General features: G+C 32.7%; 1 protein-coding gene across 3 annotated transcripts in view; it reads left to right on the top strand.

Annotated features, from left to right (window-relative positions):
• Positions 1–17,105, top strand: part of ZNF148 (zinc finger protein 148) — a 151,827-nt gene that overhangs the window by 88,355 nt on the left and 46,367 nt on the right. For all 3 annotated transcript variants that reach the window (XM_074214701.1, XM_074214699.1, XM_074214700.1), the window contains 2 exons: positions 9,588–9,711; positions 10,383–10,466. In XM_074214701.1, the coding sequence (XP_074070802.1) occupies positions 9,588–9,711; positions 10,383–10,466 (208 nt within the window). The remainder of the gene's footprint in view (positions 1–9,587; positions 9,712–10,382; positions 10,467–17,105) is intronic.

The raw sequence follows: 17,105 nt of genomic DNA, 5'->3' as shown, positions 1-17,105 counted from the left end.
GGAAGGAATTAACCAGAAAAAGATGTAGTTGACCTAGAATTACATAAACATAAATGCAGAAAGAGATGAACAAGCTCTCAGAGCTCATCTAGTTTAACCCCCTCATTTTATAGATAACAAAATTTAGATCCAAAGAGTTTAAATAATTTGCAGGATCAAACAGTAGTTTTGAAATTTCAGATCAGATCTTTTGACTAAAAGTTCTGCTCTCTTTTTTTTCTACCATACTTCCTCCCATTTAGTTGTATGAAACTTATTATAAGTCAACAGTGTAAAATTATAGCTAAAAAAAGTGAATGTGATATTAGACTGCATTAGAAAGACATAATACTCAGTAAGGAATTGATAGTCTAATTATACTCTGCCACATCTGGAAAATTATGTTCTGGACCCTGCATTTTTTATATAAATATTTTATTTGTTTTCCAATTATATACAACAGTAGTTTATACCAATCATTTTTTGCTAGGGTTTTGAATTTTAGAATTTTCCCCCTTCCCTCATCTCTGCAACAGAAGACAGTCTGGTAGCCCTTAAATTTGTTTCCATGATATGCATATATCAAAATTGAATGTATTGAGAAAACATATCTTTAAGGAAGAAAGAAAATATTAGAAATAGTAAAATTATATAATATACAAGATGACTTTTTAAAAATTGAAGATAATAATCTTTGGTCTTTGTTTAAACTCCATGGTTCTTTGTCTGTATACAGATGATACTCTCTATTACAGATCCCCTAAAATTGTCCCTGCTTATTGCACTGATGGAGTGAGCAAGTCCATAAAGGTTGAGATCATCACCTCCATGTTGTTGTTAAGGTGTACAGTGTTCTTCTGGTTCTGCTCATCTTAGTCAGCATCAGTTTAAGCAAGTCTTTCCAGGCTTTTCTAAAATCCCATCCCTCCTGATTTCTTATAAAACAGTAGTGTTCCATCACATACATATACCGTAACTTATTTAGCCATTCCCAGTTCATGGACATCCCTTCAATTTCTAGTTCTTTGACATTACAAACAGAGCTGCTTTGTTTTTGTAAAAGTGATATTTTTACCCTTTTTCAAGATCTCTTCAGGGTATAGACCCAGTAGTGGCATTGCTGGATCAAAGGGAATGCACAGTTTCATTGACCTTTGGAAGTAATTCCAAATTGCTCTCTAGAAAAGTTGGATCAGTTCACAACTCCATCAGTAATGTATTAGTTGGGGGTGGCTAGGTGGCGCAGTGGATAGAGCACTGGCCCTGGAGTCAGGAGTACCTGAGTTCAAATCCGGCTTCAGATGCTTAATAATTACCTAACTGTGTGGCCTTGGGCAAGCCACTTAACCCCATTACCTTGCAAAAAACAAAACAAAACTAAATAATGCATTAGTTGGACTTCACATTTTGACAAAGTTTATAGTTACCCAAAGGAGGGCAACCAAACATGCCCACGTGACAATCATTTGAAGGAACATAGAACATTTTAGCTTGAAAAAGAAAAGAATTAGGGGGAAACAGGATAACTGTTCAATTTTTTTGAAGGCTTTCATTGTGAAAGAAGCTTTAGATTTATTCTGCTTGACTCTTAAAAGTGGTACTAGAAATGCAGTATGTGTCTTAAGTTGCAGAGTGGAAGACTTTGGGTTGTTGTAAGGAAAAACTAACAGCTATTCAGAATGGGCTGATATATGGAGTTAATGGGTTCTCTAGAAGACTTCATGTAAAGGTTGATTGCTCATTTTCTGGGAATAGTTTTAGACTGTAAAACTTTTTTCAGGTATGGCTTTGATTTGCTGACTTTTCAGGCGCTTTCCAACTCTTAGAATCTATGATTTTGGGTGAAATTATTAAAAATGAGTGAATGAATATGCATTTATTAGGTGTTCATTCTGTACTAAGAATTTGATATACTATACAAAAGTGACATGGTACCTGCCCTCAAGGAACTTACTTGGGCAATAGGATTAAAGAACTTCCCCAAGGTCACATAGCTAGTAATATTAAGTGTCTGAGGCTAAATTGGAGCTTATGTCCTCCTGACTCCAGGGTTCTCTCCACTGCAGCTATCTACCCCAAGCTTACCTTCAAAAGTGAGAGCTTTCCTTTGAAAGGGAGTGGTGTCTGAAGGAGGGTATTTTGGAAAGTCACTGGGATCATTGGGGAAGGTGGGGATGGGGATTGACCTACCTTCTTTAAAAGCAGTGCTGATATTGATTTGATTATGGATCTATAACTGAAAAGTAGTTGGAGTTGTGTTGAGGGTATGTGAGTCATAGAAAGATGACTGAAGAAGAATAAAATGAAGGGTGTCTAGGGGTGCAGTCTAATTAGAATTGGACTCACCAGTAGAGTGGTAGGTAGACATATATGGAAGCACTTTGAAAAATTGTAAAATAATTATGCAGATTCTTTTCGTCAAATCTGTTCCTTTTGACTTCATTTTTTTCAATCAGTGGCACTTAACATTCACTAAGTTTTTGTTAGTATTACCTTTAAACTCTTCCAAAACTTGTTTGTTACATCTCTGAAATAGCTTTTTCATATATGCTTCCCTTGCATCCAGCTGGCAATTGCTTTTTATCTAAGGCTGATCTTGCAATTCAACAGACATGGAATTAAGAGGACTGAAACTTATCCCTGTGTTCTTTGTTTATCCTGAGTCACTTAACCTTTTATGGACCTCTGTTTTCTCTTCTGAACAGTGGTGATATTCTTGTACTAAATACATGACAGAGTTGTGAAGCTATTGCTATGAAATTTTGTGTGTGTGTGTGTGTGTATGTATATTTCATATATATATATGATTTCTTGATGCTATGAATTATGGATATTAAGTATGTAATATATAGGAATATCAATTTTCTTTGGTGTTCTGTACTAAATAGGTATAGATTATTAGATCTTTTGATTTCTTGACAACTTTATATTATTTCCTTTAAATTATTGCTTCTAATCTGTTATGGTCTAGGAAAACAAGTAATCAAGTTGTTAGAAATAAGTATAAAGTAAAAGTATGTAGGAATTGTGTGAAGATCTCCTTTCTTGGTAAAATTCATGAATTTTGTGAGCTCTCTTTTGGCTTCTTGGAGATTATTTTTATGGTTCTTTCCTAAAATGTTTCCATTAGGTTCCTGGAGAATTATAGTTGCTGAATAAGTGAGTTATGGACTGAGAAATATAGCAACTTTACTTTTGGCAACTAATTTGATTTCAGTTTTAAAATTTGTTAGCTTATGTGATATTGTGTAAGCCTTTATACTTGAGTTTACCTATCTGTAACTTATTCACAAAAACCAAGTTTCTGTATATGTAAGTAATATATTTATACATATATATTAATATATGATTAATATTGTTATCTAGCCCCAGAATTTCAAAAGAATTTATAAATCTCTCTAGTTTTCACAATTCTAATGTGAACAGTGTACTGAACATTGTGTTCACTATTCTTTTTCTTGCCATGTTCCTTTTTCTCTATCAGAAGTAAGAACTAGAAATATGTCTATTATAGTATTTTAGGTAGTTTTAGTACACAGTGAAGTGATTGTAGGTCACAGTGAACTTGAGGAAGAACAATATATAACAAGTACTAAAATTTTCAGAAAGTACTTTCCTGTTGCTCATCTTGAAAGCCTGATTGATGCCATTTCCCAGATTCTGTTGTTGTATTGTCTTAAAATTTCCCTCATGAGAACACTTTATCAATAAAGATTTGTCAGGCTAAATCTTTGTAATATTTGGAAGAGGAAACTGAATGAGGAATTAAAATGCAGTAATGCTTATTTTTCCAGTGCATAGTATATAATAGCATGGGCTTTTAATAAATGTTTGTTGAAATCTAGTAGAATAAAGAAATTAAGTGTTTGGATAAGTGAACATTTTCAGTTAATGAAATTAAACCTTTTAAACTTAAACTAGTTTTGACGGAAATTTATCTAAAATGTAGTAATCGCATGCCTGATTTGAGTTTGCAGAATATAATCTAATCTTTTTTGATAAATGAGAGTCATTCTTTGTAGAACAGCAGTTACTATTTTGTTCTTAAATTTAGTATTGTCACCAAGCTTTTGAGAGTATGTTGGATTTAGCTTGTTCCTTGACTGAATTCCCCTAACTTGATGTACTATGGTTTATAAATTTGTCCCCCCCCCCCAGCCTAGATGGCTGTAAATTGCTTTAAGATTTAGTTTTTTTAACTAAGTAACTTACTGAGGAAAGTGTTGTGTCTTTTTATTTGTTGTCTTGTTTCCCATCCCATTGTTTACCTTTGGGAGGTAGTTTTGTTTCTTACATGTTCTATTTTGTAAAGCTTGTTCTCACAGTTAGCAGATACACTGCTTCCTTCTGTAATTTTTACCCTGAAATCTGACTGAATTGAATTTAAAAACTTTAAACTTATTTTGTAGTACTGTGAGTCTTTTCATTTTTTAATGTTTCATAATTTTGAGATTGCCTAAAGTTTGCTGATTAAGAAGGGTATTGCAGTGAAGGAATCTTTAGTAAGGAAATTTGATCATTGATGAAACACTCTGAAGCATTTAAGGGAGTATAATCTATATATCACTGGGCAAATATTACTGGACTATTAAATTGATTATGGAAGTGAAGGCCAAAGTTAACCAGGGCAATGGAGTCATAATGATGATGCTTTTCCCTAATTTATGTTTGGAATATTCTACTTATAGATAATTATTTCTAAGTTTAGCATTGTTTTTAAATGTAAAAGAAATAAATATTTGGACACCTTTGGAGCATGAGACAACATTTCTCATGGAAATGGAACTTAATTTTGTTGTTGCACATGTAGATATTTTAGGGTTTTTTGATTTTTTTTTTGAGAACTGTCACTGAATTTGTCTAGATTGATTTACGGAGGAGCTTATTCAGCATAGCAAACTATATGTTGTTTAAAAATCATTCAAACAATGGCAGGATAGATCTTCTTTAGTAGTGTTTTGTTTACTTTAGGGTGGTAGGGAAATGTTTGTGCTACTTTAAGAGATGAGAAATTGAGTTCATGAGAGACTCACTCTTTGAAGATTTCGGTTAGAGATGATTAGCAGTTCTACAGTCAGTCAATAAAGATCCCTGAATAGAGTATTCCAGGGAACCTTTGACTTGTAGAAAAAATGGTACATGAAAAGTAATAAGTTTAAATTTGAAATAGCCCTGATAAAGCCTGTCTATGAATTTCCTAATTAATAGAAGATTAACTTAAAGTTAGGATAATAGTTTTTAAAATTTTTTCTGTTGTTTTATAATCCTTGCTTTATTTTGAATACTTGGCAACAATAGTTTGAATTTAACTCCTATATTGATTAAATAGTTTAAAAGTGATAATCATTTAATGAGTACCCTATGTACCAGGTTAATGAGATTATAATTTATGACATCTTTTTCTCAGTTTTCTATGCTAAAGGAAACCTGCTACCGAGGCCTTCATAACAAGCACCGAAGTTTACCTAGTAATAGGGACCAGAATTAAATCAAAACATTAGGAAGATCATTACTTTTTTCACAGTTGCTTGAAATTCAACATTTTTGAATAATATCAGAGCAGGCTGTTATAAAAATTGTGTGTGTGTGTGTGTGTGTGTGTGTGTTTCCCAAATTAAGAAAGGGTGGAAATGGTTATAACACCCACTACTATTTTTCTACCAAGCACTTCTCTCCTTGACTTCAGTGATTAGTCCCTGAAGCACTGAGGTCAATTTCTCATTTTGCCTTGGGTTCAAATACCCTGTTTAATTTGCTTAGCTATTTGATCATTTTGCATAAAGTATTGACTGAACTCTCCACATATCTTTTGAAAAATGTAAATTTTTAAAATTTGATATGCTGTAAAGAAAACCATTTCAAAATATTTGTCATAAGAAGCTGACAAATGCAGTAAATAAATCTCTAAGGCACAGGTTCTCAAAATATATCAGTAAATCTCATAGCCTTATTTCTGTAAAGAGCTGGTTGCCTCTGCCAAATTAATTTCCTGTTTTTGATTTATCAACACTTTCAACAGGAAGGATTTGAAGCCTACATTGACACTTTGCTTACCAAGGTATTTTAATGATGGTACCCAACATCTCTCAAACAGACATATAGTCATTGTGTTCACTGTGGACAGTAAAAAGATTTTGTTGGATCATATTTTGAATTAGAAAACTTTTAAGTACTGCAATATAATTCTGCGAGGATTACAGAGGCTAGGGGAAATAAGGAGAGGTGCAAAATGCAAATAAGTCACCTTATGAATTTTAGACTATAATCTTCCTTCACCATTTTAGACAAACCCCATTTTTTTCAACAGAATGAAACATTCCTATGATATTTATCTAAAGTAGTAAAAGGAATGATTGAATTGGAAATATGAAAATATAAAACAACTAGGAATTCTTTTGATTTGCTGTCAGTTTTAACAGTATACTAGTTTTTCTACTTTTCAAATATTCTCATGGAAGAGATGTCAAGTTAATCATTTTTTATTAAATACTGGATTTGTTGTCACCAGTGCAAGAAAACAATGGCCTAGATCCCTGGATTCTTCATAAAAGACTTTATATTAAAATTTTTTTTTACTTAAGGCAGTGGGGTTAAGGCATTTGTCCAAGGTCACATAGCTAGGCAATGATTATGTGTCTGAGATCACATTTGAACTCAGGTCTTCCTGACTCCAGGGCCAATGCTCTATCCACTGTGTCACCTAGCTGACCCTCATAAAAGAGTTTTTGCAAGCAAGTCTACGTCTATTTCTCAGGATTTTGTTCCTACAAAGAGCTATGTTTTCTTTGCTGTTGCTATGCCACAGAAACTAGTAAACTACCTTTTATTGACACTTAAATTTGTGATCAGCATATCTCAAAAAGTAGTGTACTACTTTTAGCTGAAATTTTTGTGATTTTTTTGGGTATATTTTAGCTTTTTAGTACTTTAACTACTCTTTGCTAAAATAGTTTGGAGCACTGTTTTAAAAATAGACTGGCCATCTACTCTAGGTTTCCATTTTGACATACTGTTAAATTGCATATTACTTTGTGAATGTTGTAGTGATATTACATAATAGTGTTTGACTTGAGTGGTTAAAAAAATTTGACACTGACTGACTAGAGATGAAACTGTGTTCTTATCTTAAGGAAATTGGATGATACCCACCACTGTTCTTCTGCCAGACACTTCTCTCCTTATTTTGGTTATTAGGCCTTGAATCATTGTGGGTCAATTTAGTAGTTTGCCTGGGGCCCAATTACCCTGTTTAATTTGTAAGGTTATTTTGTCAGATTGTTGCATGAAATCAGACTGAACTTCTCTATATGCCTTACAATAAGATAAATTTTTAAAATTTGAAATTATCTTATCCTGTCTTTGCCTTTCTTCTTCCTTGTTTAGGTGGGGAAAGTCATAGCTTTGTTTTCTGAAAATCTCAACTTGTCTCTTGTAAACATCTGTCCCTCCATGTGATTTTTTTCTGATCTTAGTTTCTTCTCATTCATCTTGCTGTCTACTTTTTTTTTAATTGAGCTGTTGTTTTTAATTTCTTGCTTTTCTATTATTTTTATTCTAGTCTGCTTTTTCAAATGCATTTTGTTGTAAACTTTGTATCTGTTTAGAGGCATTCTCTTTATAGGCATTAAATTATTATTCCTTCAGGGAAACAGCTCCCATAGCAATGTCTCCCTGGGGTCCAGACCTGTCTGAATCCTAAGATTCTTGGAGATACCATGTTGATTCTCCCTATGTCATTTCTTCCTATTTCCTAAAATATCTTAGGAATTTTGGTAGCAACAACTCTGCAAACTTGAGGTAGCTTTGGGATCTAGTATCAGATTAGACTCCAGAGCCAGCCTCAGACTGATCTGAAAAGAATTCTAGATAGGAGGCATTTAATTTATTAACAGTACTACATACTGCTGCCAGATTAACCCCTCCAAAAACCACTTTCATATCATCCTTTGGCTCATAATCCTTTTTGTTGCTTTTCGTTTCTTTGGGATGATGAGTTTGATGGGTTTCTACACTCAGATGTCTAAGGGATTTTCTCTCATCGGAGGCTAAAGTTTTGAATTATTTTTTATAAAAAAGTTTTTGCAAGCAAAACTACATCGATTTCACAGAAAATCCGTACATATCTGAGGTTAGAAATTCATCAAATTAAAGATTGTATAACTTTCTCTTAATTGTTTTGTGGGAAATAGAGAAATAGACTTTAGTTCCTGTAAAGAACTTAAGTTTTCTTCGCTGTTAGTATGCCACAGAAGCTAGCAAATTACCTTTTTTGACACTTAAATTTGTGATCAGCATATCTCAAAAAGTAACTAGTGTACTACTTTATTTTTTTATTTTTCCTTTGCAAGTCAATGGGGTTAAGTGACTTGCCCAAGGCCATACAGCTAGGTAATTATTAAGTGTCTGGGGTCAGATTTGAACTCAGGCACTCCTGACTCCAGGGCCGGTGTTCTATCCACTGCGCCACCTAGCTGCCCAAAGTTTACTACTTTAGCTGTGATTTTTTTGATTTTCAGTAGATATTTTAGTCTGGCATTCAAAACTCTCCTTAACTGGTCTCATTCCCTTTTCCAACGATATTTTCCACTCCTCAGCCTAAATTCAGTAATTTTTGCTTCTGTTCACTTTACCTCTAAACCTTTACTGTCACTATTTCCCCATATATAATGCCCTCTCTTGCCTTCTCTGCAGTCTAAAACCTTATCCCATAAGACCTGATTTAAGACCTGTTTTTTTCTATGAAACCTTTGACTGTTGTATCTGACAATTTCTTTCTTAAACATCTATATTCAGTATGTATTGAATATACCACTTTTTTGGTACTTAGACTGCTTTGAGCAAAAATACTGGTAAATATTTTACTTTGCATATCTGTATGCATCTTTATTGAGGTTATAAAATGGTGAGAGTGATTATGTTCTTATTTTATATCCATATCAGAATTGCTGTATAAAGTATTAATAAAATTGTGAATGAATGAATAAATTGATTCAAGAATCATTCAAAACTTTAACCTTTGATGGGAGAAAATCCTTACATATCTGAGGTTAGAAACTCATCAAATTAAAGATTGTATAACTTTCTCTTAATTTTTTGTGGGAAATAGAGAAGTAATGTTGATAATTAGCTGAGTAAGAGACTTAATATTTGTCAGTATTGTTTTTATATTGGAATGCTAGGTTCTCCTGTGTTGTTTTAGAGAAGTTGTGGCTCTTAGTTTTGGATTCCAAGTATCAAGCACAGTACTTGTCCAAGACACAAGATTTTTGGTTTGACTGAGCATGAAAATTTGAAATTGAAAACACAGCAACATTGTTAAACTAAGAGCATCCAAATCTCTGTCACTCAGAAGACATGCGGAGAGTTGTGATAGCTTGCCTGTTCTCATTTATTTGTTTAGTTAGATTTTTATTCTCCCTCTGAATTTTAGTGCAGCTTTACATTTGAAAATAGTTTTAATAGTTTTGTTCAGATAGTTGAGAAAAGATGTTTTCTTTCATATTTGCTGATGACAGTTTTTTTGGAACCAAAATAGGTAATGTGGCATGATTTTTTAAAGATTTACACTCATGTATATTTTAAGAAACTTTTCTTTTTTTTTTAAATAGATACTTACAATAAATGAGGATGGATCACTTGGTTTGAAAACCCCTAAATCTCATGTTTGTGAACACTGCAATGCTGCCTTTAGAACGAACTATCATTTACAGAGACATGTCTTCATTCATACAGGTATTTCTGTCTTAAAATGAATTCATGATGATTATTTTTTCATTCAGTTTTTTCAACAGTGATAAGAGATATGTTCTTAGAAAATATTTCTAGTTTTTAAATGTAATTTCTAAGAATTTAGTAGTTTGATATCTAAACTATTGTATTTATCAAAGTGTCAAAAATATTTAAATATACTAGTGTCAGCCAGGGATGGGAGGGCTGGAGAAGGAACCAGGGGAAGGAAACCTATTTGGTGTAGATATGTAAGATGACAGAAATAATATTTTGTACATTTTTTCCTCTTTATAAGAAATGAATGGGAAATTTATAGCTTAGTTGCTATAATTAACCCCCATTTATAACATGTGTTCTCGATACTTAGCCTGATGTTTTTTTGCTTAGATAAGAAAATAAAAATGCTTATTCTCTCCCAAATCTAAATTCAGTTTTATGCTGGCCTTTCTTCTTTGAGTAAATTAGATCCATCTTTTATGACATTTCCATTTTGATATGAATGTGAATTCTGAGAAAAAAAAATGATGAGGAAATGAAATCCTATTTCATTAATGAAAAGTGTCTAAGATTTGTGAGAGAATGAGTTATAATATGCTCAAGTTTAGACTTTGAAGTATACTCTTCCTGTAAACTTATTTTCAGTAACTAATTTATGAATGTGAAATTATTTTAAGGTGAAAAACCATTTCAGTGTAGTCAATGTGACATGCGTTTCATACAGAAGTACCTTCTACAGAGACATGAGAAGATTCATACTGGTGAGTGGCATTAAAAATCAATATACTAAATTCGAGAAGGTTTTGCAGCAAGTATTAACACTAATATAATATAATCTGTGGTTTTATACATCTTAATATTAAGCATAACGATGCCCTCTTTTTTCTTGTGAATTTTGACTTAGATAAATCTATACATATGCCATAATCCAATAAATTATTTTGAGACAAGACTCCTTAATAAGTTTATCTATCTATCTATCTATCTATCTATCTATCTATCTATCTATCTATCTACACACACACACGTGTGTGTGTGTGTGTGTGTGTGTGTGTTTGTGTGTGTATAAATTCATAAAAACACTGTAAAATATTAGGTCCTTTAAAAAAGTTCCAATGAAGACTTCAAAAATTTTTTTAAAACACTTCAAGTATGTAAGATTTTCATTCATGATTAGAAACATAAAAACTAGAAGTGGAAAGGATTCTCAAGGTCATTTCATCCAATTTTACTTTGCATTTTAGAATCTAGCATCCACAGAGGTTAAGTGATTTGTCCAAGGTCACACTGCTAGTTTATGAAGGGTAGAGTTTAAATAAAAACCCTGAACTCTTTACTCTGGTGCTTTTGTCCTTTATCTGCTTTCCTCCAGTTAGCTTGATGAGAATTCAAAAGGGTGAAGCCTCAGTGTATTATAATATGAATGTTTTATCGTGCTCCATGATTACTTTGACCTAGTAATAGAACATTCCAGAACAATTGGGTATGAATCATTTATTATGATTTGAATTCTGTTTTCTTTTTGATCACCATTGACAGTGACTCCTAACTACAGAATTTTTTGCTTTTTAGCCAGTTAGTTAATCATCTATAAACAAACATTTGAGAATCCTGGGGAAGGTCATTGTTTAACACGGAGTTTCTTAACCTTTTTTGTGTCATGCACTCTTTGGCAGGTCTGATGAAGCCCATGGATCACTTCTCACAGTAATATTTTTAAATGAATAATATACACTAGATAATAAAAGAAGACAATTATGTTAAAATATAGTTACCAAAATATTTTTTTAAAAAGTTCATATGTTTCAGATTTAAAAAACCCTTGTTTAAGTAAGCCCTATTGTAAATTCTTTTATATGTGAATAACCATTTCCTAATTTATTTGGTTTATACATTTGGATTTTAATTTTTGAGGCTTTTCATATTTTCAGGGAACACTCAAATTTTGAAAATAAGCATTTAAAATGAACAGTTTTAATTTGTGTGTGTGTGTATATATATATATATATATATATTTGTGTTTGTTTTTTATTTATAAAACCAAGTTTCATAAATTGTTCTGACATTGTGTTTCATGGCTTTTTTGATAACTTCTTAAGCATGGTGTGATATAGAAATTTATTTAGATTTGATGCCAAACTCTTGGCCATTATCATGATTAAAAGAAAATAGGAAAAGTGAGTGATGATACTCTTGTTTGATTGTAGCATTTAAATCTTATACTTGAGTGCAAATGTTGGAAAATTAGTTGAAGAGTGGAGTCATACATTTGTGTGTGAATGCATGCATGTGCATGTGTGTTCGTGTATGCTGTTAGCAAGGCCAGTTGAAGCGAATAGTTGCATAGAAGCAGCTTTTCTCTTTTCATTTTTCTCCAGCTTCTTTGTCCTTGAAACAAAGAGATGTGAATGTAACTGCCTTGCTTGGACTTGAGCTCCAAGGATAGACATTGTTTTAAAGCTATCACTTTATTTAATGAGATTGTTTTCCATATCACTCAGCTTACAATTCTGAAATTTTACCAATATAGTACTGTGAAGAACTGAATATTAGAATTATCCTTTTTTTAAAAAATACATTTGAATATGAATACTTAGTTTAAATATTAATAGATTAAAAAAAACTGTTTTGCCCAGTGGGGGGAAAAAATCTTAAATTCCTGGTGGATTTTGGAAATGCCTTTTATCTATTTTTTTCCTTCCTTTACCTTCTTTCCTTGAGTCTTACCATAGATAACTTCAGAACTTTCTGCATTAGAGACAAATATTTGTTTTTTGTTAGGGATCTTCATCATAGACTAGTTTCCTAAACACTTAAATTTTATTTTCATTATTTGGGAAATAAATATTTGCTTTTTTGGGAGCTCTATGACTAAGATGTCCCTGGGATAACTTGCATGTTCTCAGTAGGACCTTACCGATCTCAATTTTTGAACTTTTTTCTCTGGGACTTAGTAACATGGGGACTGGAAAGAGGAAACAGATGAAATGATTTCTTACAATTGGAAAAATCTGAAACTGGTTTAAAATTTAAAAATCTGAAACTGGTTGATAAAGAAGAAGAGCAAAGGTGCCAACAAATTTGATTTTATTGTAGTCCCTTTAGAAGATCATTTCTTTCAGAATAATGCTTTTACCTTTATACATGCATTTTTTTCCTCAAAGAAGGAAACTGATATTACTGTGAGGGCATAGTTGATCATTTTGCCCTATTTCATTTATGTATAAATAATAAAGTTGATAGGTTTTTAAGTAGAATCTTGTATATTGATAATTTTCCCACTCTCCTCCTTGTTCTTTGTTGTTCTGATGCTTTGTTCATCTCTTGAATTTATCTTTTGATTGCTGTTATTGGTGAAATTTTTGTGGTGGTGGAGCTGACACCAAAAGATTTCATGTTTCACTTTAAAGCAGACAGGTAATAAGTCACCTGCTAACTTGCCCTTTCTTTGAAAATACAAAATGTGAATGGTATCAATGTAGAAGGAAAAAAATATATCTAGAGGTCTTAAGGAAATATTTTGATTTTTCTTTTCCTCCATAGTCTTACCTTTAGCCACAAGTATACTATTCTCCTTGCCTTGATGTGAGCTTCCCTTTTCCTCATTCTATCTGCCCATCACACAATATTTAAGATATTGGATATATAAATTCAGTTTTATTTCTTACCAGTTACTTGAAGGGATTAGAAAACATTGTAAAGACTTCTGGATAATTTGTTTAAATTCAGTATCCAAAGCAGATTTGAGTTGCAGATAAGAAGCTTTTGTAGTGTAGCCTAGAAAACACGTCCTTTCCCCTGACTTAACAGGGAAGCTGAGTAGATGCTTTCTTGTACAGTATAATTTGTCATAGAATCATAACTCTAGAACTGGTAGTATCCTTAAAGATCAGTTAATAAAGCCCTTCATATTTCAGGAGTATTAGGATCCTGTGATCCTAAAAGATCTCTTTTCATCCATTATTCAGGGTCTGCAATTCCATGAAGTTAAGAATCACATTCCATTGGTTTAAAGCACTTTCTTCTAAAATGTAGCTACTTGAAAAGGCATAATATTGTGAAACTTTTATCATACATTTCTACTTTGTTTTGAAATTTCATTGCATTACCTGATGTCACACTTTTGAGATTAGAAGAGAGCAGGAGGGACTTTGGTATTGAAGGAGGACAATAAGGAGTCTTGAATTACTGAAGGTACATTTTGCTTAGATAAAACTGTAGATCAGGCACATTCTGATGTTAAACATTGACCTTAACTGGTAAATATTTACTTTATGATCATCTCTTTAATTATAAGCCTTCCCCATTGCAGGTATTTTCAAAATGCCAAGTAAATAAATCTGACATTGATTTAGAGTATTCAAAAGTTTCATGCTGACCTATTCATTGTGTCATTTTACTACATCCTAAGAATTCTCTGGTCTCTTTGCTATTAGAATTCACCTTGACTGAGGTGAAAATATTTTGCTATATTCTTTACTTTTTCTCTAAGCTTATTTAACCACCAGATAGTTGACCATGCAGGAGTTTTTCTTGTGGCCTGCCTTTATTATATTATTATTATTATTATTATTATTGTTGTTGTTGTTGTTGTTATTGTTATTATTTAATATTATAACCAATAATAATACTTTTCTATATTTCTTATTTTTATAGCATAATGGTTTTTATTCTAGTATATTAGTAAGCAAGTAAAGGCTTAAAAATGATCTTCCCCCATTTTCTAAATTGAGAAAGTATATTAGAAGTTCATATAGGGGGCGGCTAGGTGGCGTAGTGGATAAAGCACTGGCCCTGATGTCAGGAGTACCTGGGTTCAAATCCAGTCTCAGACACTTAATAATTACCTAGCTGTGTGGCCTTGGGCAAGCCACTTAACCCCATTTACCTTGCAAAAAAAAAAAACACCTAAAAAAAGTTCATATAACTTAAAGTTTAGTAGATTTCTTTTGAAACTGCTTCTCTGCCCCCCCCCCCCGTTTCTGACTCATAATGATCAAAAACTTTAGTTGAGTATTGAGAAATACCTCTTCTAGATTTTTTTCTAATTACATTGTACCGTGAATTTCATTTACAACTCTGAAAAACAGTTGAATAATAAATTTAAAAAATGAGTTGGATTACTGATTGGATATGCACTTTGGCTTTCCTGCAGATACAGAAATTCCAGTTTTTTTTCTCTCTCTCTAAAGAGCCAGTTGCTGATTACTTCCTCCCCTTCCATGAAAGGATTTTTATAGAAGAAGAAAATAAAGTCTATTTTAGCTTTAATTTAAGGAACTGAATATTTTACTGTGTGCTTAAGAATCATCAGAATTCTAAGCTACTGGTGAAGACAGATAAAATTGGTATGGATAGAAGTCTTAATAATTTGTACTGAAGAAAAATCAGACAGGCATAAAACTTGGATTTATTTTTATTTTTTTAAGAAAGAGTTTATTTATTTTGAGTTTTACAATTTTTTCCCCTTATTCTTGCTGCCCTCCCCCCACCCCTGACAGAAGGCAGTCTGTTAGTCTTTACATTGTTTCCATGGTATACATTGATCTAAGTTGAATGTGATGAGAGAAAAATCATATCCTTAAGGAAGAAAAATAAAGTATAAGAGATAGCAAAATTATATAATAAGATAATGTTTGTTTTTTTTCTAAATTGAAAGTAATAGTCTTTGGTCTTTGTTTAAACTCCACAGTTCTTTCTCTGGATACAGATGGTATTCTCCATTGCAGGTAGTCCAAAATTGTCCCTGATTGTTGCACTGATAGAATGAGCAAGTCCATCAAGGTTGATCATCACCCCCTTGTTGCTGGTAGGATGTACAGTGTTTTTCTGGTTCTGTTCATCTCACACAGCATCAATTCATGGAAATCCTTCCATGCTTCCTAGTTTCTAATAGAACAATAGTGTTCCATGACATACATATGCCACAGTTTGTTAAGTCATTCCCCAGTTGAAGGATATTCACTTAATTTCCAATTCTTTGCCACCACAGATAGGGCTGCTATGAATTTTTTGTACAAGTGACGTAAAACTTGGATTTATATTGGCAATTATGCTGATTGCATTCTCTGCTTGTATGAAGCATTCACTCAGTCATCTTCCTTTAAAACTTAACAGTTTGTTAACTAACAGTAAAAGATGCAGTTAAGCATTGAACTTACAGAAAACATGCCACTTAAAATATCCTTAAGCAATAAGATAAAAAGATCAGTGTGACATTTTTTCTTACTTTATGATACACACTTTTTGGGGGTAGAGAAAAAATCAGGAAATTGTGATACTGTATACTTTTCCAAGTTTCATTTATTTATCTATTTATTATTTTTTGTGCTTTAGTTTGTATTCAGATACCATCAGCTGTACCTTTCGAGTGGATCACATTCTTTGTCACATGCCCATCAGAGAAGTTGCTTCGATATATTTTTTCTCGCAATTGCTATTGCAAATGTATTTTCCTCCATTTTATTTCTCCCCACTCCCATTCTATTTTCTCTCTCTTTCCTCTCTGTTCATCCTCAAAAAGTGTGTTGTATCTGACTACCCTTTGCCATGGTCTTTACTCTGCATCCCCTTCCCCTCCCTTTCCTCTTTTCTTTTTCCTTTAGGGTAAGATTGATTTCTATACCTTATTGAGTGTGTATGTTATTTCCTTCCTGAGCCATTTGCAATAACAGTGAAGGCTCACTCATTCCTTCTCCCCTTCTCCCCGCTTCCACTCCATTGCCTCTTTTATGTGAAATAACTTAACCAGTTCTGCCTCTCCTTTCCCTTTCTCCAGGTACATTCCTTTCTTCCCATTAACATTAACTCTGTCTTTTAAAAATATATATCTTCAAATTAAACTCCCTCCTGTGCCTTGTCTCTGTGTGTGTGTATATATATATATATATATATATATATATATATATATATCTCCTAACTGCCTGAGTAAATGAGAATGTTGAGATGAGTTATCAGTATCTTCTTCCCATGAAGGAATACAGAGCAGTTCAACATCATTAAATCCCTCATAATTAGTCCTTCCTGTCCACTCTCTCTATGCTTCTCCTGAGTCTTGTACTTGAAGATCAGACTTTCTCTTCAGCCCTGGTCATTTCATTGGGAAAGTTTGAAAGTCCTTTATATCATTGAATATCCATCCTTTCCTAGATACTTGAGTCTTGGATGCAATCCAAGCTCTTTTGCTCTTTTGGAATATCATATTCCAAATCCTATGAGCCCTTAATGTAGAAGTGCTAAATCTTGTATAATCCAGATGGTAGCTTCATGATATTTGAATGGTTTCTTTCTGACTGCTTGTTGTTATATCTTCTCCTTGACTTGGGAGTTCTGGAATTTGACTATAATATTCCTGGGAGTTTTTATTTTGGGATCTCTTTCAGGAGGTGACTGCTGATAGA

This window comes from Macrotis lagotis, chromosome 1 (genome assembly GCF_037893015.1).
Source record: "Macrotis lagotis isolate mMagLag1 chromosome 1, bilby.v1.9.chrom.fasta, whole genome shotgun sequence".
NCBI classification, from domain to species: Eukaryota; Metazoa; Chordata; class Mammalia; order Peramelemorphia; family Peramelidae; genus Macrotis; species Macrotis lagotis.
Note: the sequence above shows the minus strand (reverse complement) of the source record. Positions and strands in the feature narration are given on the sequence as shown.